We start from the raw sequence: 17,909 nt of genomic DNA, 5'->3' as shown, positions 1-17,909 counted from the left end.
AAACTTTAGTAAACAATCTTCGCAAAGGTCTTAATACAATTTTGATATTTATTTTTTATTATGTCTACACTGAGAAACTTCTAGGGATTGAAAGGCAAAGGATAGATAGATAGATAGATAGATAGATAGATAGATAGATAGATAGATAGATAGATAGATAGATAGATTATAGTGATGTGTTTTTCTCACATACTGTATACTGCTATTTCTACCTAACAACTGCAAATTGATTATGTGAACACACAAGTAGCTTTTGTCTTGTTACAAAATAAAATAAGAAAAAGTCAGCCCTTTGTTTAGCTAATGTTTAATGCATAGTAAATACACTCTACACATGCTGATGCATTAAGTATGCCCAGTAAATGTTTCCCATGGGTGCAATAGCCTTTGCTAAATCTGTACAGTATCTATTATGTGACTCACAATATGGTCTTTCTTTATGTTGCATTTTTATTAGATTTTTATTACTGGAACACTAGTGAACTAGTATAATGCCATTGTAAGCACATTATTGATCTGTCTGTTGAAATGTGGAAAAATTAAAGTAAGATAAAGTGAAGGACTTTTGGGTATAGAATGTCTGATGTGAACTTCTTTCTTTTAAGCGATTAATGTCAGCCTTACATGGGCTTTACAGACAGTATGGTGGTCCATCAGTTAGCAGGGTTGCCTTGCAAAACCAATATCCTGAGTTTAAATCCAACCAAAGGCCTAATTTTCATGGCGTATGGTTTGCATGTTCTCTATGGGTTTACTCTAAAATGCCAAGAATATACATATACAGTCATTAGGTATGTCCCAATGGGAACAGGAATCATTGACACTGTACATTGCTATGGAATATGTTGGAGCTATATAATTAATGACATAAATAAATTGTACAATTTTAAATTAAAAATGTACTTTTAGCTATGAATGTGGCTGCTTTTTCCACATGTATAAATGTGATTGTGCAAAGCAGAACCAGGAGAGTAGTATTCCTATTGCTTAGCTAACCATAGAATGAAGGCCTCTCAGAGATACACTGACATTATGCCACTGTGCCTGTATGACCTAGTATTGGCCCAGCAGCTTAAAAAACAAACAAACTCTGAGCCCAAATAACTCTTTGTATGGCATATCACACTTGTGATACCACTGGTACTAATATCATGAAAGGTTACACAGCTCTGTGCCTATATTTCCTATTGCTAGTAGACACCTTGATACACACTAAAAACTTATACAGGACAGGTGTAGTTATAAAGGTATAGGTATAAAGGACAGGTACAGGTATAGATTGGTGTTATCTATTTCTACGCAGTAAAACAACCATCCCTAAGGCCGCTGTCACACACAGCAGTTTTTTTGGGAAGTTTTTGAGCTAAAGCCAGAAGTGGATCCAACAGGAAGCAGAAATATAAGTCCTTCCGTTATAGTTCCTGTTCCTTTTAAATGCACTCTTCGTTTTGGATCAAAAACTGACATCTGTTACAGCAGCCTGAGGTAAGCTACTTGAGGGTATGTAAATATCTTACCTGCCGTCTCTAAATAAATGCTCTCAATATTCAATAAAAGTAGTATGAGTAATGCTGGGTTTACACAGAATGATTATCGTGCGAATTTGCACAATAACGATCGAATTTGAACAATAATCGTACGTGTAAACGCAGCGTATGATCGAACGACAAGCGAGAAATCGTTCATTTTGATCTTTTAACAGGTTCTTAAATCATTGTTCGTCGTTTGCAAAAAATTTGCCGATCGTTCCGTGTAAACAGTCGTTTACTGATTTTTCCTATGTGCAAGATATGCTTAAGCGATCGCAAAACGATCGGAAAACTAATTTTCTGTACGATATATCGTTCCATCTAAACGCTGATCGTTATAAAAGAAATATCGTTACTTAGAAATCGTTAATCGTACAATTGGGCAAATTATCGCTCCGTGTAAACCCAGCATTAAAGTCAGTGCTATTAAGTTATAGTTTAACACAGGTGATTTTTACACCCATAGGCCATGTTCACATGGCGTAAGCCTCCGCCCGTTCTGTGTCTTCACTTTTGATGAATTGGGAAAGCAGAAGCATCCGTGCACACCTGCATCCCAATTTGCTGCTGCCCACAATGCTGCAAATTGCCACAACAGCCGTGATTTATACAACACATATGTTGTGTGAACATAGCCATAAGGAGAGACTGTTAGATCATCTCATTTAGTAGTTGTTTTATATAGAGATGTGCCAGCCAGGTTTACATTCACTTACTGTGGATTTATCAACCACATCTACTGGAAGTTTGTTCTAAGCATCTTTTACCCTTTCAGTAAAATAGCCAAAAGAAAAAAATGATTTTTTTTCTATACTGTAGAAAAAAAAAAAGTTAAACACTAAAGCTTATGGAATAAAATAATAAATATAGTACAACTCAAAACTCTTTGAGCATCTTAACCTAAAAAAAACCTATTGTAATGTAAACATTAAATAATATCTTTCTGTCCTAAATAGCAATATGATTTTTGGAGATACTCTTAATTTAATGCCCCCACCAAGTAGCACTCCAGTAGACTCCAATGTTAAGAGCTTTCTTTAAAAAAATGTCTTTGTAAGGCTATGTTCACACAACGTCAAAAATGGAGAAAAAACTTCCGATTTCACTATTTAAAAAAACGTCCGTTAATGCAGCAATTTAACTGACTTCAATGCAATTGCATTGAAGTCAATGGGAAGACAGACGTCCTATGCACACAATGCATTGAAAAACGGACGTTTTTGCCGCAGACGTCAAAATAATGAACATGAACATTATTTTCGGACGTTGTTTGCAAATAGCGGACATTTTTTATTAGTTGTTCACACACAGTTCTTCTTTTGTCACCGTTCTTTCTCCGTTTCAATTAAGCCACAACCAAAGGCCAATTAGTAACCCCAAACTAAAATAATGTGCAAACATGTGCAAACTAAAATAATGTGCAACACAAGGGGATGCCAGGCTTCGAAAAACGTCCGTTACTTTAGACTCAAAATAACGGATGTCATTTTAAACGGAGCTGAAAAAAACGTTGTGTGAACATAGCCTAAGGCTATGTTCACACAACATCAAAAATTTAGAATAGGCGCCCGACTTTCATATTTTAAAAAATGTCTTTGTAAGGCTATGTTCACACAACGTCAAAAATGGAGAAAAAACTTCCGATTTCACTATTTAAAAAAACGTCCGTTAATGCAGCAATTTAACTGACTTCAATGCAATTGCATTGAAGTCAATGGGAAGACAGACGTCCTATGCACACAATGCATTGAAAAACGGACGTTTTTGCCGCAGACGTCAAAATAATGAACATGAACATTATTTTCGGACGTTGTTTGCAAATAGCGGACATTTTTTATTAGTTGTTCACACACAGTTCTTCTTTTGTCACCGTTCTTTCTCCGTTCCAATTAAGCCACAATCAAAGGCCAATTAGTAACCCCAAACTAAAATAATGTGCAAACACCCATCATTGCACTAAGGGGATGCCAGGCTTCGAAAAATGTCCGTTATTATAGACTCAAAATAATGGATGTCATTTTAAACAGAGCTGAAAAAAACGTTGTGTGAACATAGCCTAAGGCTATGTACACAACATCAAAAATATAGAATAGGCGCCCGATTTTCATATTTTAAAAAATGTCAGTTTTTACTGAGATATAACTTACTGTAATGGCAATGGATTGAAGTCAATAGGAAGACAGACATCCAATGCACACAGTGTATTGAATAACGGACGTTTTTAACGGGGCCGCTAAAATAATTAACATGATCATTATTTTTGGACATCTTTTGCAAAAAGCGGATGTTTTTTATTAGTTGTTTACACACAGTTTTTCTTTTTTCACCATGCTTTCTCCATTTTTACCATTAAATTCAATGGACTTTTCAATAAAGCCACACCCAAAGGCCAATTAGTAATCCTATTGCTGCGTTTACACGGAACGATTATCGTGGGAATTAGCACGATAACGATCGAATTCGAACGATAATCGTACGTGTAAACGCAGCGGACGATCGAACGACGAGCGAGAAATCGTTCATTTTGATCTTTGAACATATGTTCTTAAATCGTCGTTCGCAAAAAATTCGCCGATCGTTCCGTGTAAACAGTCGTTCACTGATTTTTCCTATGTGCGAGATAGGCTTAAGCGATCGCAAAACGATCGGAAAACAAATTTTCTGTACGATGTATTGTTCCATCTAAACGCTGATCGTTATGGAAGAAGAATGGCTGCAGCATTACTAAAATAAGTAATGGGGAGAATACGTTTATTGATGGAGATAAGGCGGTCGCTGACTATTTGAATAGTTACTTCTGCTCAGTGTTTTCAGAAGGCGGTCTTCACAATCACAGGATGGTTGGACACAACATTGCCTCCAGCTATATGGGTTCGGCTCCAGTATTTTCAGAGGCTGAAGTTGCAGAGGAACTTGCCCGTTTAAAGCTGAATAAGGCGATGGGTCCAGATGGGATCCATCCCAGGGTTCTTAAAGAACTCAGATCTGTGATTGCTGCCCCCCTGACAGATCTGTATAACCAATCCCTGCTAACAGGAGATGTCCCCGATGATTGGAGAACAGCCAATGTTATACCAATCCACAAAAAGGGGAATAGAGAAGAGCCCAGTAACTACAGGCCAGTGAGCCTGACATCTGTAGTAGTGAAAATGATGGAAACTCTTCTAAAAAAGAAGATAATGGATCACCTAAGAATCAACAATTTGATGGATCCAAACCAGCATGGCTTTACTGAGGGCTGATCATGTCAGACTAATCTCATTGATTTCTTTGATTATGCCACAAAAGTGCTGGATGAAGGTGGTGCTGTGGATATCGCCTATCTGGACTTCAGCAAAGCTTTTGATACAGTTCCCTATAAAGAGCTGATAGAGAAGTTGGAGAAAATTGGACTAAATCCCTGGATAGTTCAGTGGATTTGTGGTTGGCTGAAGGAGAGATATCAGAGGGTTGTTGTTAATGGTGTATATTCTGAGCAGAGACTGGTTACAAGTGGTGTGCCACAAGGGTCTGTTCTGGGTCCTATTCTTTTTAATATGTTTGTAAGTGATATAGGAGAAGGGTTGGTAGGTAAAGTTTGTCTGTTTGCTGACGACACAAAAGTGTGCAATAGGGTGGATATTCCTGGAGGTGTCAGTAATATAGAAAATGATTTAGCTTTGCTAGATACGTGGTCCAAACAGTGGAAATTGAAGTTCAACGTTTCCAAATGTAAAATAATGCACTTGCGCAGGAGGAATCCTCTATCCGAGTATCACATCGGCAGTACTGTGTTGGAAAAGACTTCAGAAGAGAAGGATTTACGGGTAATGATTTCTGAAAGCCTTAAAATGAGTCACCAGTGCAACCAGGCGGTGGGGAAAGCAAATCGTATGCTGGGGTGTATAGCTAGAGGTATAACCAGTAGGAAGAGGGAGATTGTGATCCCGCTGTATAGAGCTCTGGTGAGGCCACATCTGGAATACTGTGTCCAGTTCTGGAGACCTCACCTTAAAAAGGACATTGATAAAATAGAACGGGTCCAAAGACGAGCTACAAAAATGGTGGAGGGTGTGAGGCATAAACCATATCAGGAAAGACTTAAGGATTTGAATCTGTATAGTCTGAAGGAAAGACGGGAAAGGGGGGACATGATTGAAACCTTTAAGTATGTTAAGGGACTAAATAAGGTTCAAGAGGGGAGTGTTTTTAGTAAAAAACTGAGCTCAAGAACAAGAGGACACAGTGAGAGGTTAGTTGGGGGAAAGATCAGAAGCAATGTAAGAAAATATTATTTTACTGAAAGAGTAGTAGATACCTGGAACAAACTTCCAGCAGAGGTGGTTGGTAAATCTACAATAACAGAATTTAAACACCCCTGGGATAGACATATATCTATCCTAAGATAATAAGGAAGAAAATACTAAAAGGGCGGACTAGATGGACCCAGTGGTCTTTTTCTGCCGACAATCTTCTATGTTTCTATGTTTCTATGTTATAAAAGAAAAATCGTTACTTAGAAATCGTTTATCGTACAATTGGGCGAATTATCGCTCCGTGTAAACCCAGCATTAAAGTCAGTGCTATTTAGTTATAGTTTAACACAGATGACTTTTACACCCATAGGCCATGTTCACATGGCGTAAGCCTCCGCCCATTCTGTGTCTTCACTTTTGAGGAATTGGGAAAGCAGAAGCATCCGTGCACACCTGCATCCCAATTTGCTGCTGCCCACAATGCTGCAAATTGCCACAACGGCCGTGATTTATACAACACATACGTTATGTGAACATAGCCATAAGGAGAGACTGTTAGATCATCTCATTTAGTAGTTGTTTTATATAGAGATGTGCCAACCAGGTTTACATTCACTTTTATCAACCACATCTACTGAAAGTTTGTTCTAAGCATCTTTTACCCTTTCAGTAAAATAGCCAAAAGAAAAATTAGGATTTTTTTTCTATACTGTAGAAAAAAAAAAGTTAAACACTAAAGCTTATGGAATAAAATAATAAATATAGTACAACTCAAAACTTTTTGAGCATCTTAACCTAAAAAAAAAACTATTGTAATGTAAACATTAACCCCTTAGTTACCGCCGATACCGCTTTTTACGGCGGTCACTAAGGGTCCTTATTCTGCTGCCATCAGCTTTTTACGGCGATGGCAGAGAATAAGGCTACGGGGTCGGGACGGCCCCCACCCCATCCCCCCGGCTACCGGAGGTAGCTGAGGGGTTGGGGCAGTGTGTGGGGTCCGTCCCGGCCCCCCGCCTTACCGACGATCGCCGCTATTAACGTTATAGCGGCGGCCGTCGGTAAAGGAGATTACCGGTGCTGCCGCCTCCTTTCATCTCCCCCTGCCGTGAATCTACGGCGGGGGGAGATGAAATAAGTGTCCCCCAGACCTCAGATCAGCCCCCCCTAGTAGGGCGATCACTAGCCCCCCCTCCCCCGGCAGCCATCATTTCCAATATGGCCGCCACCATCGATGTGAACCGACTAATGTCTGTTCACAGCGATGGAAAAGTTCAAATGAATGAAAGCCCCATGCTCTCCGCCACCGGAGGTAGCGGAGAGCATGGGACAGTCATCGGGGACCCCCCCCCGGTATACTATATACCGCTGATCGCTTGTACCATGTGCTCCTGGCACTTTTTATCCCCTGTCACCATGAATGATTGGTGACAGGGGATAAAAAGTGATGTCCCCCCACCCCCCAAGTCGCCCCCCCACCCCCCCTGTCACCCCCGTCCCCCAGTCACCCCCCCCCCCTTCCCCATATACTCACCTGCTCCTGGAGCTCCTTCCTCCTCGACGTCCTGGCTGGTTATGAAGTGCGCATGCGCTTCACAACCAGCCAACTCTGAAAATTTAAAGTGACAGAGACCAATTTGGTCTCTGTCACTGAACTATGATTACTGAGATAGAAAATATCACAGTAATCATAGTAATACAGTGAAAATGAATATGTAAAATACAAAAAGTGACAAACATACAAAAAAATAAAACACACACTTTTTATTATAGTAATAATTGCAGTTTACTCCCAAATTACCCCTAACCCCTCCCCAGATTACCCGTAACCACCGCACGTTGCCCGTAACCACCGCACGTTGCCCGTAACCACCGCACGTTGCCCGTAACCACCGCACGTTGCCCGTAACCACCGCACGTTGCCCGTAACCACCGCATGTTGCCCGTAACCACCACAAATTGCCAGTGACCTCCTCCCGATTGCCCGTAACCACCCTAAATTACATGTACCCACCCCAGATTACATATAAGCACTTCAGTTTATCAGTAACAATCCCAGATTGTCTGTAACCCTTCCAGGTTGCACATAACCCCCCCAGGTTCCCCGTAATCACGCCAGATTACATGTAACCCCGCCAGATTGCACGTAACCACCGCGCGTTGCCTCTGACCACGCCACGATGCCTCTGACCAGGCCACGATGCCTCTGACCACGCCACGATGCCTCTGACCACCGCACGTCGCCTCTGACCACCGCACGTCGCCTCTGACCACCGCACGTCGTTTCTGACCACCGCACGTCGCCTCTGACCACCGCACGTCGCTTCTGACCACCGCACGTCGCCTCTGACCACCACACGAAGCCTCTGACCACGCCACGGCGCCTCTGACCACCCCAAATTGCCAATGATCCCCTCCAGATTGCGGTGCCCATGCCAGATTACAGGTATCCACCCCAGATCCACCTCAGTTTATCCGCAACCACCCCACATTGCCCGTAACCACCCCACGTTGCCCGTAACCATCCCAGATTGTCAGTAAGCACTGCAGGTTGCCCGTAACCACCCCACGTTGCCCGTAACCACCCCAGATTGTCTGTAAGCACTGCAGGTTGCCCGTAACCACCCCACGTTGCCCGTAACCACCCCAGATTGTCTGTAAGCACTGCAGGTTGCCCGTAACCACCCCAGGTTGCCCGTAACCACCCCAGATTGTCTGTAAGCACTGCAGGTTGCCCGTAACCACCCCACGTTGCCCGTATCCACCCCAGATTGTCTGTAAGCACTGCAGGTTGCCCGTAACCACCCCACGTTTCCCGTAACCATCCCAGATTGTCTGTAAGCACAGCAGATTGCCCGTAACCAGCCCACGTTGCCTGTAACCAGCCCACGTTGCCTGTAACCAGCCCACGTTGCCGTAACCACAGCAGGTTGCCCGTGACCACCACACGTTGCCCATAACCACCCCTCGTTGCCCGTAACCACCCCACGTTGCCTGTAACCACCCCAGGTTGCTGTAACCACAGCAGGTTGCCCGTGACCACCCCATGTTGTCCGTAACCACCCCAGATTACCTGTAACCACCTCAGGTTGCCCATAACCACCCCTGGTTGCCCGTAACCACCCCACATTACCTGTAATCTCATTTTTTTTTTTTATTTTAGTAATTGCGCTATTCTAATAACCATTACTAGCTGCGGTTTTGCTCCTGTAAATTGGCGCTCCTTCCCTTCTGAGCCCTGCTGTGTGCCCATACAGTGGTTTATGCCCACATATGGGGTACCATTGTATTCAGGAGAACCTGCGTTACAGATTTTGTGGTACGTTTTCTCTCCTGTTCCTCGTCAAATTGAGAAATTTCAAACTAAACCAACATATTATTGGAAAAATTCGAGTTTTTCATTTTTACTGGACAATTTTGAATACTTTCCTCTAATACCTGTGGGGTAAAAATGGTCACCACACCCCAAGATGAATTTTTTGAGGGGTGCACTTTCCAAAATGTGGTGACTTTTGGGGGGAATCTATTCTGCTGACACTACAGGGGCTCTGCAAACTCACCTGGCGCTCAGAAACTTCTTCAGAAAAATCTGCACTGAAAATGCTAATTGGCGCTCCTTCCCTTCTGAGCCCGGCTGTGTGCTCATGCAGTGGTTTATGCCCACATATGGGGTACCGTTCTACTCAGGAGAACCTGCTTTACATATATTGGGGTGACATTTCTCTCCTGTTCCTCGAGAAATTGAGAAATTTTAAACTAAAGGAACATATTATTGGAAAAAATCGAGTTTTTCATTTTTACTGTCTACTTTTGAATACTTTCCTCAAATACCTGTGGGGTCAAAATGCTCACCACACCCCAAAATAAATTCTTTGAGGGGTGCACTTTCCAAAATGGGGTGACTTATTGGGAGATTTTACTCTGCGGACACTACAGGGGCTCTGCAAACGCACCTGGCGCTCGGAAACTTTTTCAGCAAAATCTGCATTGAAAAAGCTAATTGGCGCTCCTTTCCTTCTGAGCCCTCCTGTGTGCCCATGCAGTGGTTTATGCCCACATATGAGGTACCTTTTCACTTAGGAGAACCTGCGTTACAAATTTTGGGGTACTTTTTTCCTCTTGTTCCTCAAAAAATTTAGAAATTTCAAACTAAAAGAACATAATATTGGAAAAATTTGAGTTTTTCATTTTTACTGTCTACTTTTGAATACTTTCCTCTAATACCTGTGGGGTCAAAATGGTCACCACACACCAAGATGAATACTTTGAGGGGTGCACTTTCCAAAATGGAGTGACTTATGGCGAGATTTTACTCCGCTGGCACTACAGGGGCACTGCAAACGCACCTGGCGCTCGGAAACTTCTGCAGCAAAATCTGCATTGAAAAAGCTAATTGGCACTCCTTCCCTTCTGAGCCCTCCTGTGTGCCCATGCAGTGGTTTATGCCCACATATGGGGTACCATTGTACTCAGGAGAACCTGCCTTACAAATTTTGTGGTACTTTTTTCCTCTTGTTCCTCGTGAAATTGAGAAATTTCAAACTAAACGAACATATTATTGGAAGAATTCGAGTTTTTCATTTTTACTGTCTTCTTTTGAATACTTTCCTGTAATACCTGTGGGGTCAAAATGGTCACCACACACCAAGATGAATTCTTTGAGGGGTGTACTTTACAAAATGGGGTGACTTATGGGGTTTTTTCTCTCTGCTAACACTACAGGGGCACTGCAAACGCACCTGGCACTCAGAAACTTCTTCAGCAAAATTTGCATTGGAAAAGCTAATTGGCGCTCCCTTCCTTCTGAGCCCTGCTGTGTGCCCATACAGTGGTTTACGCCCACATATGGGGTACCGTTGTACTCAAGAGAACCTGCATTACAAATTTTGGGGTGCTTTTTGTCTCATATTCCTTTTGAAAATGAGAAACTTTCATCTAAACGTATATATTATTGGAAAATTAAAATTTTCTATTTTTTTACTGCCTAATTGTGAATACTTTCCTCCAGCCCCTGTAGGGTTAAAATGCTCATTATACCCCTAGATTAATTCTTTAAGGTGCATAGTTTCCAAAATGGGGTCACTTATGGGGGTTTTCAGGATACCAGACTTCTAAATCCATTTAAAAAAAGAACTGGTCCCTAAAAAAATCCGTTTCACGAAAATGTGATAATTTGCTGATAAATTTCTAAGCCCCATAACACCCTAAAAAATTAAAATATGTTCACCAAATTATGCCAGAATAAAGAAGACATATTGGTAATGTGACTTAGTAACTAATTTATGTGCTACGACTTTCTTTTTTTAGAAGCAGAGAATTTCAAAGTTCATAAAATGCAAATTTTTAAAATTTTTCATGATATTTTGATGTTTTTCACAAAAAACACACAAAGTACTGACCAAATTTTGCCACTAACATAAAGTGCCATATGTCACGAAAAAACAATCTCAGAATCGCTAGCATACGTTAAAGCATGACTGAGCTATAAGAGCATAAAGTGAGACAGGTCAGATTTTGAAAAATTAGCCTGGTCATTAAGGCCCAAACTAGCTGTAGCACGAAGGGGTTAAATAATATCTTTCTGTCCTAAATAGCAATATGATTTTTGGAGATACTCCTAATTTAATGCCCCCACCAAGCAGCACTCCAGTAGACTCCAATGTTAAGAGCTTTCTTAAAAAAAATGTCTTGTAAGGCTATGTTCACACAACGACAAAAATAGAGAAAAAACGTCCGATTTAGCTATTTTAAAAAAACGTCCATTAATGCAGCAATTTAACTGACTTCAATGCAATTGCATTGAAGTCAATGGGAAGACAGACGTCCTATGCACACAATGCATTGAAAAACGGACGTTTTTGCCGCGGACGTCAAAATAATGAACATGAACATTATTTTCAGACGTTGTTTGCAAATAGCGGACATTTTTTATTAGTTGTTCACACACAGTTCTTTTTTTGTCACCGTTCTTTCTCCGTTCCAATTAAGCCACAACCAAAGGCCAATTAGTAACCCCAAACTAAAATAATGTGCAAACATGTGCAAACTAAAATAATGTGCAACACAAGGGGATGCCAGGCTTCGAAAAACGTCCGTTACTTTAGACTCAAAATAACGGATGTCATTTTAAACGGAGCTGAAAAAAACGTTGTGTGAACATAGCCTAAGGCTATGTTCACACAACATCAAAAATTTAGAATAGGCGCCCGACTTTCATATTTTAAAAAATGTCAGTTTTTACTGAGATATAACTTACTGTAATGGCAATGGATTGAAGTCAATAGGAAGACAGACATCCAATGCACACAGTGTATTGAATAACGGACGTTTTTACCGCGGCCGCTAAAATAATTAACATTATCACTATTTTTGGACATCTTTCGCAAAAAGCGGATGTTTATTATTAGTTGTTTACACACAGTTTTTCTTTTTCCACCATGCTTTCTCCATTTTTACCATTAAATTCAATGGACTTTTCAATAAAGCCACACCCAAAGGCCAATTAGTAATCCTATTGCTGCGTTTACACGGAACGATTATCGTGGGAATTAGCACGATAACGATCGAATTCGAACGATAATCGTACGTGTAAACGCAGCGAACGATCGAACGACGAGCGAGAAATCGTTCATTTTGATCTTTGAACATATGTTCTTAAATCGTTGTTCATCATTCACAAAAAATTCGCAGATTGTTCAGTGTAAACAGTTGTTCACCGATTTTACCTATGTGCAAGATAGGCTTAAGCGATCGCAAAACGATCCCAAACTGAATTTTCCGTATGATATATCGTTCCGTCTAAACGCTGATCGTTCTAAAAAAAATCGTTACTTTGAAATCATTAATCGTACGATCGAGTGAATTATCATTCTGTGTAAACGCAGCACAAACAAGAATAATGTAGAAACACCGGTCATTGCACTAAGGGAAGGCAAGGCTGCTAAATGACTCAAAATAACGGACGTCATTTTAAACAGAGCTGAAAAAATGTTGTGTGAACATAGCCTAAGGCCACATGGTACACTCTGTTTGATCAAATAGTTTGCTAAGATCCTCACTTTTTAATATCTACGGAGCAGGTGTTTACAGTGTGTACGCTGGAAGGAGTATATACAGTGAGCCCCTGCACCTGTCGGTTGCTGTTGCACCTTCTGTTTTTTTGCCAAAGGTTATGTTCACAAAACGTTTCTACAGCTCCTTTTAAAATGAAGTCTGTCATTTAGAGTCTAAAATGACGGAGGTCATTTAGCTGTCTGGCCTCCTGGCAGTGCAATGACTGCTCTTGGTACATTATTCTAGTTTAGGTGAACTGATTGCCCTTTGGGTGTGTCTTTACTTGAAAAGTCCATTGAATTTAATAGTAAAAATGGTAAAAAGACGGTGACAATAAAAAACTGTGAACAATGAGTTAACAAAAAAATAACATTCGCTGTTTACAAAAGACATCCAAAAATAATTGACCTGATCATTATTTTAACGTCTGCGCATATGATGTTTATTATTTTATACACTGTATGCATTGCATTGAAGTCGATTAAATTGCGGCAATAACGGACATCTTTTTAAAAAGAAAAGACTAATGCCTTTTCTCTTTTTTGGATGTTGTGTAAACATAGCCTATTCCAGTTAATGAGGGTGATAATGCTATTATTTGTTGTCCCACATTCATTGCAATATTTCATCCCCGCATTAGGGCTTTGTTTTATTTCTACAGCAATCTTTCCTCTTGTAATATGACAAGTTGAAAAATACAAAACTTATGCCCAAATGCATTAGTACCAAGGCTCATTTTTTGCATTTTTTGTTGTCATTGTTGTTATGGTTGTTGATCAGGTGACTTGGTTTTGTTTTATGTATTCAACTTGGTGCTAAAATGCATTGTTTGATACACAGGCCCTGGAATCAGATTATGTAGAGAGTGTATGGGTGGGTTCACATTGAGGAATTCTTGAGGGATTGGGGTATGTGCACACTGAGGAATTCTCGAGGAATTGAAGCAGAAAGTTTTCAGGCAGAATTCAAGCAGAATTTAAGTCCCCCATTGACTTCTATAGGATTCCTCTAGCAGATCTACAGCAGAAAATTCTGCTCGGAAATTCTGCAGTGTGAACAACAGAGCAGAAAACCCATTGAACACAATGGGACTTTGCTCTGTACATATTTTACGGGAGGAATTTCAAGCTGAATTTCAAGCTGAATTTCAAGCTGAATTTCAAGCTGAATTTCAAGCTGAATTTCAAGCTGAATTTCAAGCTGAATTCTTCGCCTTTTCCTCAGTGTGCACATAGCCTCAGAGATATGGGTTTCTAGCTAGTTGTCTAGTTGTTCTTTATTGGACGTTTAGACGTAAAGTGGTCTTCTGCCCCTTTTGTTATGACATTAAACTAAACACACATACACACACACACATATATATATATATTCTAAACATTTATACATTTATGAAGTAAAATAACAATCGTTTAAGGGGACCTGTCACCCAGGCTGCCGGGGTGAAGCCTGCCCAACCCCCCGTGTAGCCCTTTATACTTACCTCTTCCTCCAAGTCCTGGTCCCGGACCCCGTCCCGCTGCCGAGAAATCCCCTTCGGAGACAGGTGCCCTTTAATTACTACTGTCCAAGTGGAATGCAGCAACTACTATATATATATATATATATCTGACATTAGGCCAAATGAGTTTTTTGCCTCAGGTAGCAGATTTGTAGAATCTCTGAGGGGCTGCATGTTTCATGGAGTGGCCTTAAATTGTACTGTCTGCTACACCACTGTCAAAATGTAGTGACTATTGTATATTCTTGGAGAAGAAATGAAGATTGAAGAATTGTATACACACTCGTGGAATAGAAAGTGCTTTCAACTTTTTCTGTCTTGTCCTCACCAAGAACGAAAGGTAGTGCTTGACCAGTGTGATTTATGGTGGAGCTGGATTGCGTATGGAAATAAGCTGCAGGATTTCTTACGTACAGTATGCAGCCTTACTTACTTATGATTTACAATAGGCTCAGGGCAGGAGTGATATGCTGATGTGGGCACTAAGAGGGGGCACCATTTCAGGTTTTGTCTTTATGTTTTTTTTTTCCTTTGACCTTTTACAATGGAGCGGGTTATAATAAGACAATCCATGGCACAAAATACTATTTGTGCTGTAGCATGATACTTATATACAGCAGCATGCCATCTGGCCCTTGCTATGTTGGTAGAAGCCGCACCCAGGCCTAGATAACTTAGGGGTCCACTGTCACATGGTTACAGATTTTACACTGGGGCCTTTGCATGTGCCTGATGAGATGTTTACATCCTTGTAATGGGATCACATTCACTTCTAATTCCAGCTACAAATCAGGGAATTGCTGTCTGTTTTGATACATCACATCTCAGTACTGTTTAGCTTCCTAACTCAAGGTTAAACAGCATTTACAGATTTAGGTTAAAGCCTAGTGACTTAGTTTACTAATCATTAAAAAAATAAACTTTAAGTTAAACCTCTTTATTAGGTGTATATGAAAAATAATAAATAACTAGAACTTGCCTAACAGGTATTAAAAGATAAGTGGATCTTTGCTAGGCCTATGTTCCCACAAAGTATTTCCATCAGTATTTTGGTCAGGCTTTTTTCAACCAAAACTAGTGGAGTGGATTAAAAACACAGAAGCTGTAAAAATCTTTTGATTTTAATTTTGTCCTGTCAATTCGACTCCTGATTTTGGGCTGATGGAAATACTATGTGTGACTACAGCTTAAGGCCATGTTCCCACTCTGTAAGAGACCTGCCATTCCGTGACCCGTCCAGATGATCTTTACTGAACTGACAGGGTTTTCATGTCAGTTTCCTGCGGCGCTGCTAGGGATCCCAGCCGGAGTGTATACTATGTGTATACACTCTCGACGGTATTCCCTCAGCGGCAGCACTACGTATGTACCAAAGTAATCGCGGCCATGATCAACAACGGCCGTGGTCACTACAGTACTTACGTAGTGTGAACATAGCCTAAAACAGTAATTGTACAAAACACGGTGAAGTTACAATGCATTTAGAATTGCAGGTTTACTTTTTTACATCACAGTCTTGGGCTATGTTCACACCGTCTTTTTCTGGTCAATTGACAGCCATCTTTTAGGACAGTCATTATTTTGAGGTCAAATAATAGCATTTATTTCAGAATGACGGTGTTTGGACTGGTCAAAGTAAACACAGAAAACAAAGAGACAAGTGCGAACCTGAAGCTGTCCCACACCCATTGTCCCTGCCTACTTGCCTCAACATATCCTAAGCGAAACGGGACAACTTGGAGACGTTTCCTGTGCTAAAATAGGTAGAACAGGACACTCAAAAATTACAAAGTAAGGACAGAGATACACAATGGTGGGTGGTCAGCAAGCTAGGCTCAAACCAGGAGAGGCAGAAGCTAGTACAAAATCACTGGGCACTAAATAGAGTCAAGGAGGCAAACCAAAGTCAGAAAACCAGAGGACCAAAACAGATGGCACACACATTGTAAGGGACACAATCCAAAGTCAGGCAGCCATTGAATCAGGATAGCTAGCACAGAATAAGAAGCGAGTATAGGCACACAAGGGAATGCTATAGCCGGCAACAAGCATAGTAAGTGACTGAGTCTTAAAGGAAGCCAAATCCCGGTCTCAGAGATGATTGGAGTAAACAGAAAAGAACTAAGACAGGGGGAAAAGGCTGTCAATCACAGGCCAGGCAAGGAGTTAACTGTTAAGGTGCTAGTAAAATACACTCCAGAACATGCAGGACGTTAACTAGAATGTAATCAATGAAGCCAAAGCAGAACCCAACAATGTTCACACCAGTAAATGTGAGAACAACTAGCAAGAACGTATGCTTTGCCGTAATGGCCATATCTGGCAGTCAGAGCTCAAAACCAAGGGTGTATCAGGTGCTGTCGAGACAGATGGCCATTATGTGTAAAGTCACTGCTGTTATTTGGCCTTAAAATATTTTTGTGTTTATTAAAAGGAAAAACAAATATTCTACATGCACATAAATGACCTAGGAACAACTTTGTGGATGTCCTTGAGGGCACATCCAGAGTTCTGACTTGGACCCAATTGAACTTATTTTTTTGAATATGGATACCTTTTATTTTATTTTATTTAAAACCCTGTTCAAACCATTTAGCTAAATTGCTTCTAGAATTGTTATTCTGATATCAAATTGTTTTTTAGAAGTAAAAGGTTTTGTCGGCCCCCTGTGCCTCTCCTCTACATTTTGCCTTAAAAGAATCCTTTAATGTTCTGACAGCCCTGGTGTTGTGCTGAATTGGTTTTATAAACAGATAGAAAAACATGTGTGCTGCAGTTTTCCAACGTGGATTTATTTCTTTCAAAGTATCTATAGTCAAATCCATGGTAAATCTATTTACAAATTCAGCAGTGTATTCTGTAAGGATTTGCAGCAAATTTCATGGCAGATTTCTAGGGGAAAAATCTACCACAGGAGGACTTGTAGCTTATTAAACACACACTGTACATACAATCAACATACCTGTAAAGTTGAGGAAGACTTTTCTATAGTACCCCAGCTGAGAACCCAGACTTGGTCATGTGACTTATCATAATGTAGTTTTACAGGAACGGGATCTGTGTTCACTGCCTATAAGAATCATAATATATAAATAATTGGTTAAATGCATAAATATATCAAAAACACATATTTTAGGTAAAAAAAATAGCATCATTCTTAACATGATCTCAATATGTTAGCTAACTATTAACAGAATTTTTTTTATTTTTTTGAAATATAAATAAAAATATAAATCTAGATACTGACTTTTAATGTTTTATTTGTTATAGGTTAAATTATTCTATTAAGTAATAACTTATAATGGTAAACAAATATTCAAAGTTCCTAATTTGGAAGACTTTTCTCTGAGAACAAACTGAAGCTATTTCTTTTACTGTTTCTTAGAACTCATACAGCTTATGAAGGACACTTCAAAGTTTTCACACCTAGAATCTAAATCTTTCATCTAATCAGGCAGACAATTTTGCTACTGTATGTCTGGAAAATTGTTCTTCCTTGTTTTGATTGCTGTTGACCACTTTTGATGTTACCACTTTCTAGCAGTCAATCTTTTTTAAAGGTAATTTAAGTTGGGTATTCCAAAGTGAATTATT

General features: G+C 40.3%; 1 protein-coding gene across 1 annotated transcript in view; it reads right to left on the bottom strand.

Moving 5' to 3' along the window:
- Positions 1-17,909, bottom strand: part of FSTL5 (follistatin like 5) — a 538,172-nt gene that overhangs the window by 11,823 nt on the left and 508,440 nt on the right. Inside the window, exon 15 of the mRNA XM_069976180.1 lies at positions 17,278-17,385. Within this exon, the coding sequence (XP_069832281.1) occupies positions 17,278-17,385 (108 nt within the window). The remainder of the gene's footprint in view (positions 1-17,277; positions 17,386-17,909) is intronic.

Source organism: Dendropsophus ebraccatus, chromosome 7 (genome assembly GCF_027789765.1).
Source record: "Dendropsophus ebraccatus isolate aDenEbr1 chromosome 7, aDenEbr1.pat, whole genome shotgun sequence".
Taxonomy (NCBI): Eukaryota; Metazoa; Chordata; class Amphibia; order Anura; family Hylidae; genus Dendropsophus; species Dendropsophus ebraccatus.
This window is presented reverse-complemented; position numbering and strand designations above follow the sequence as displayed.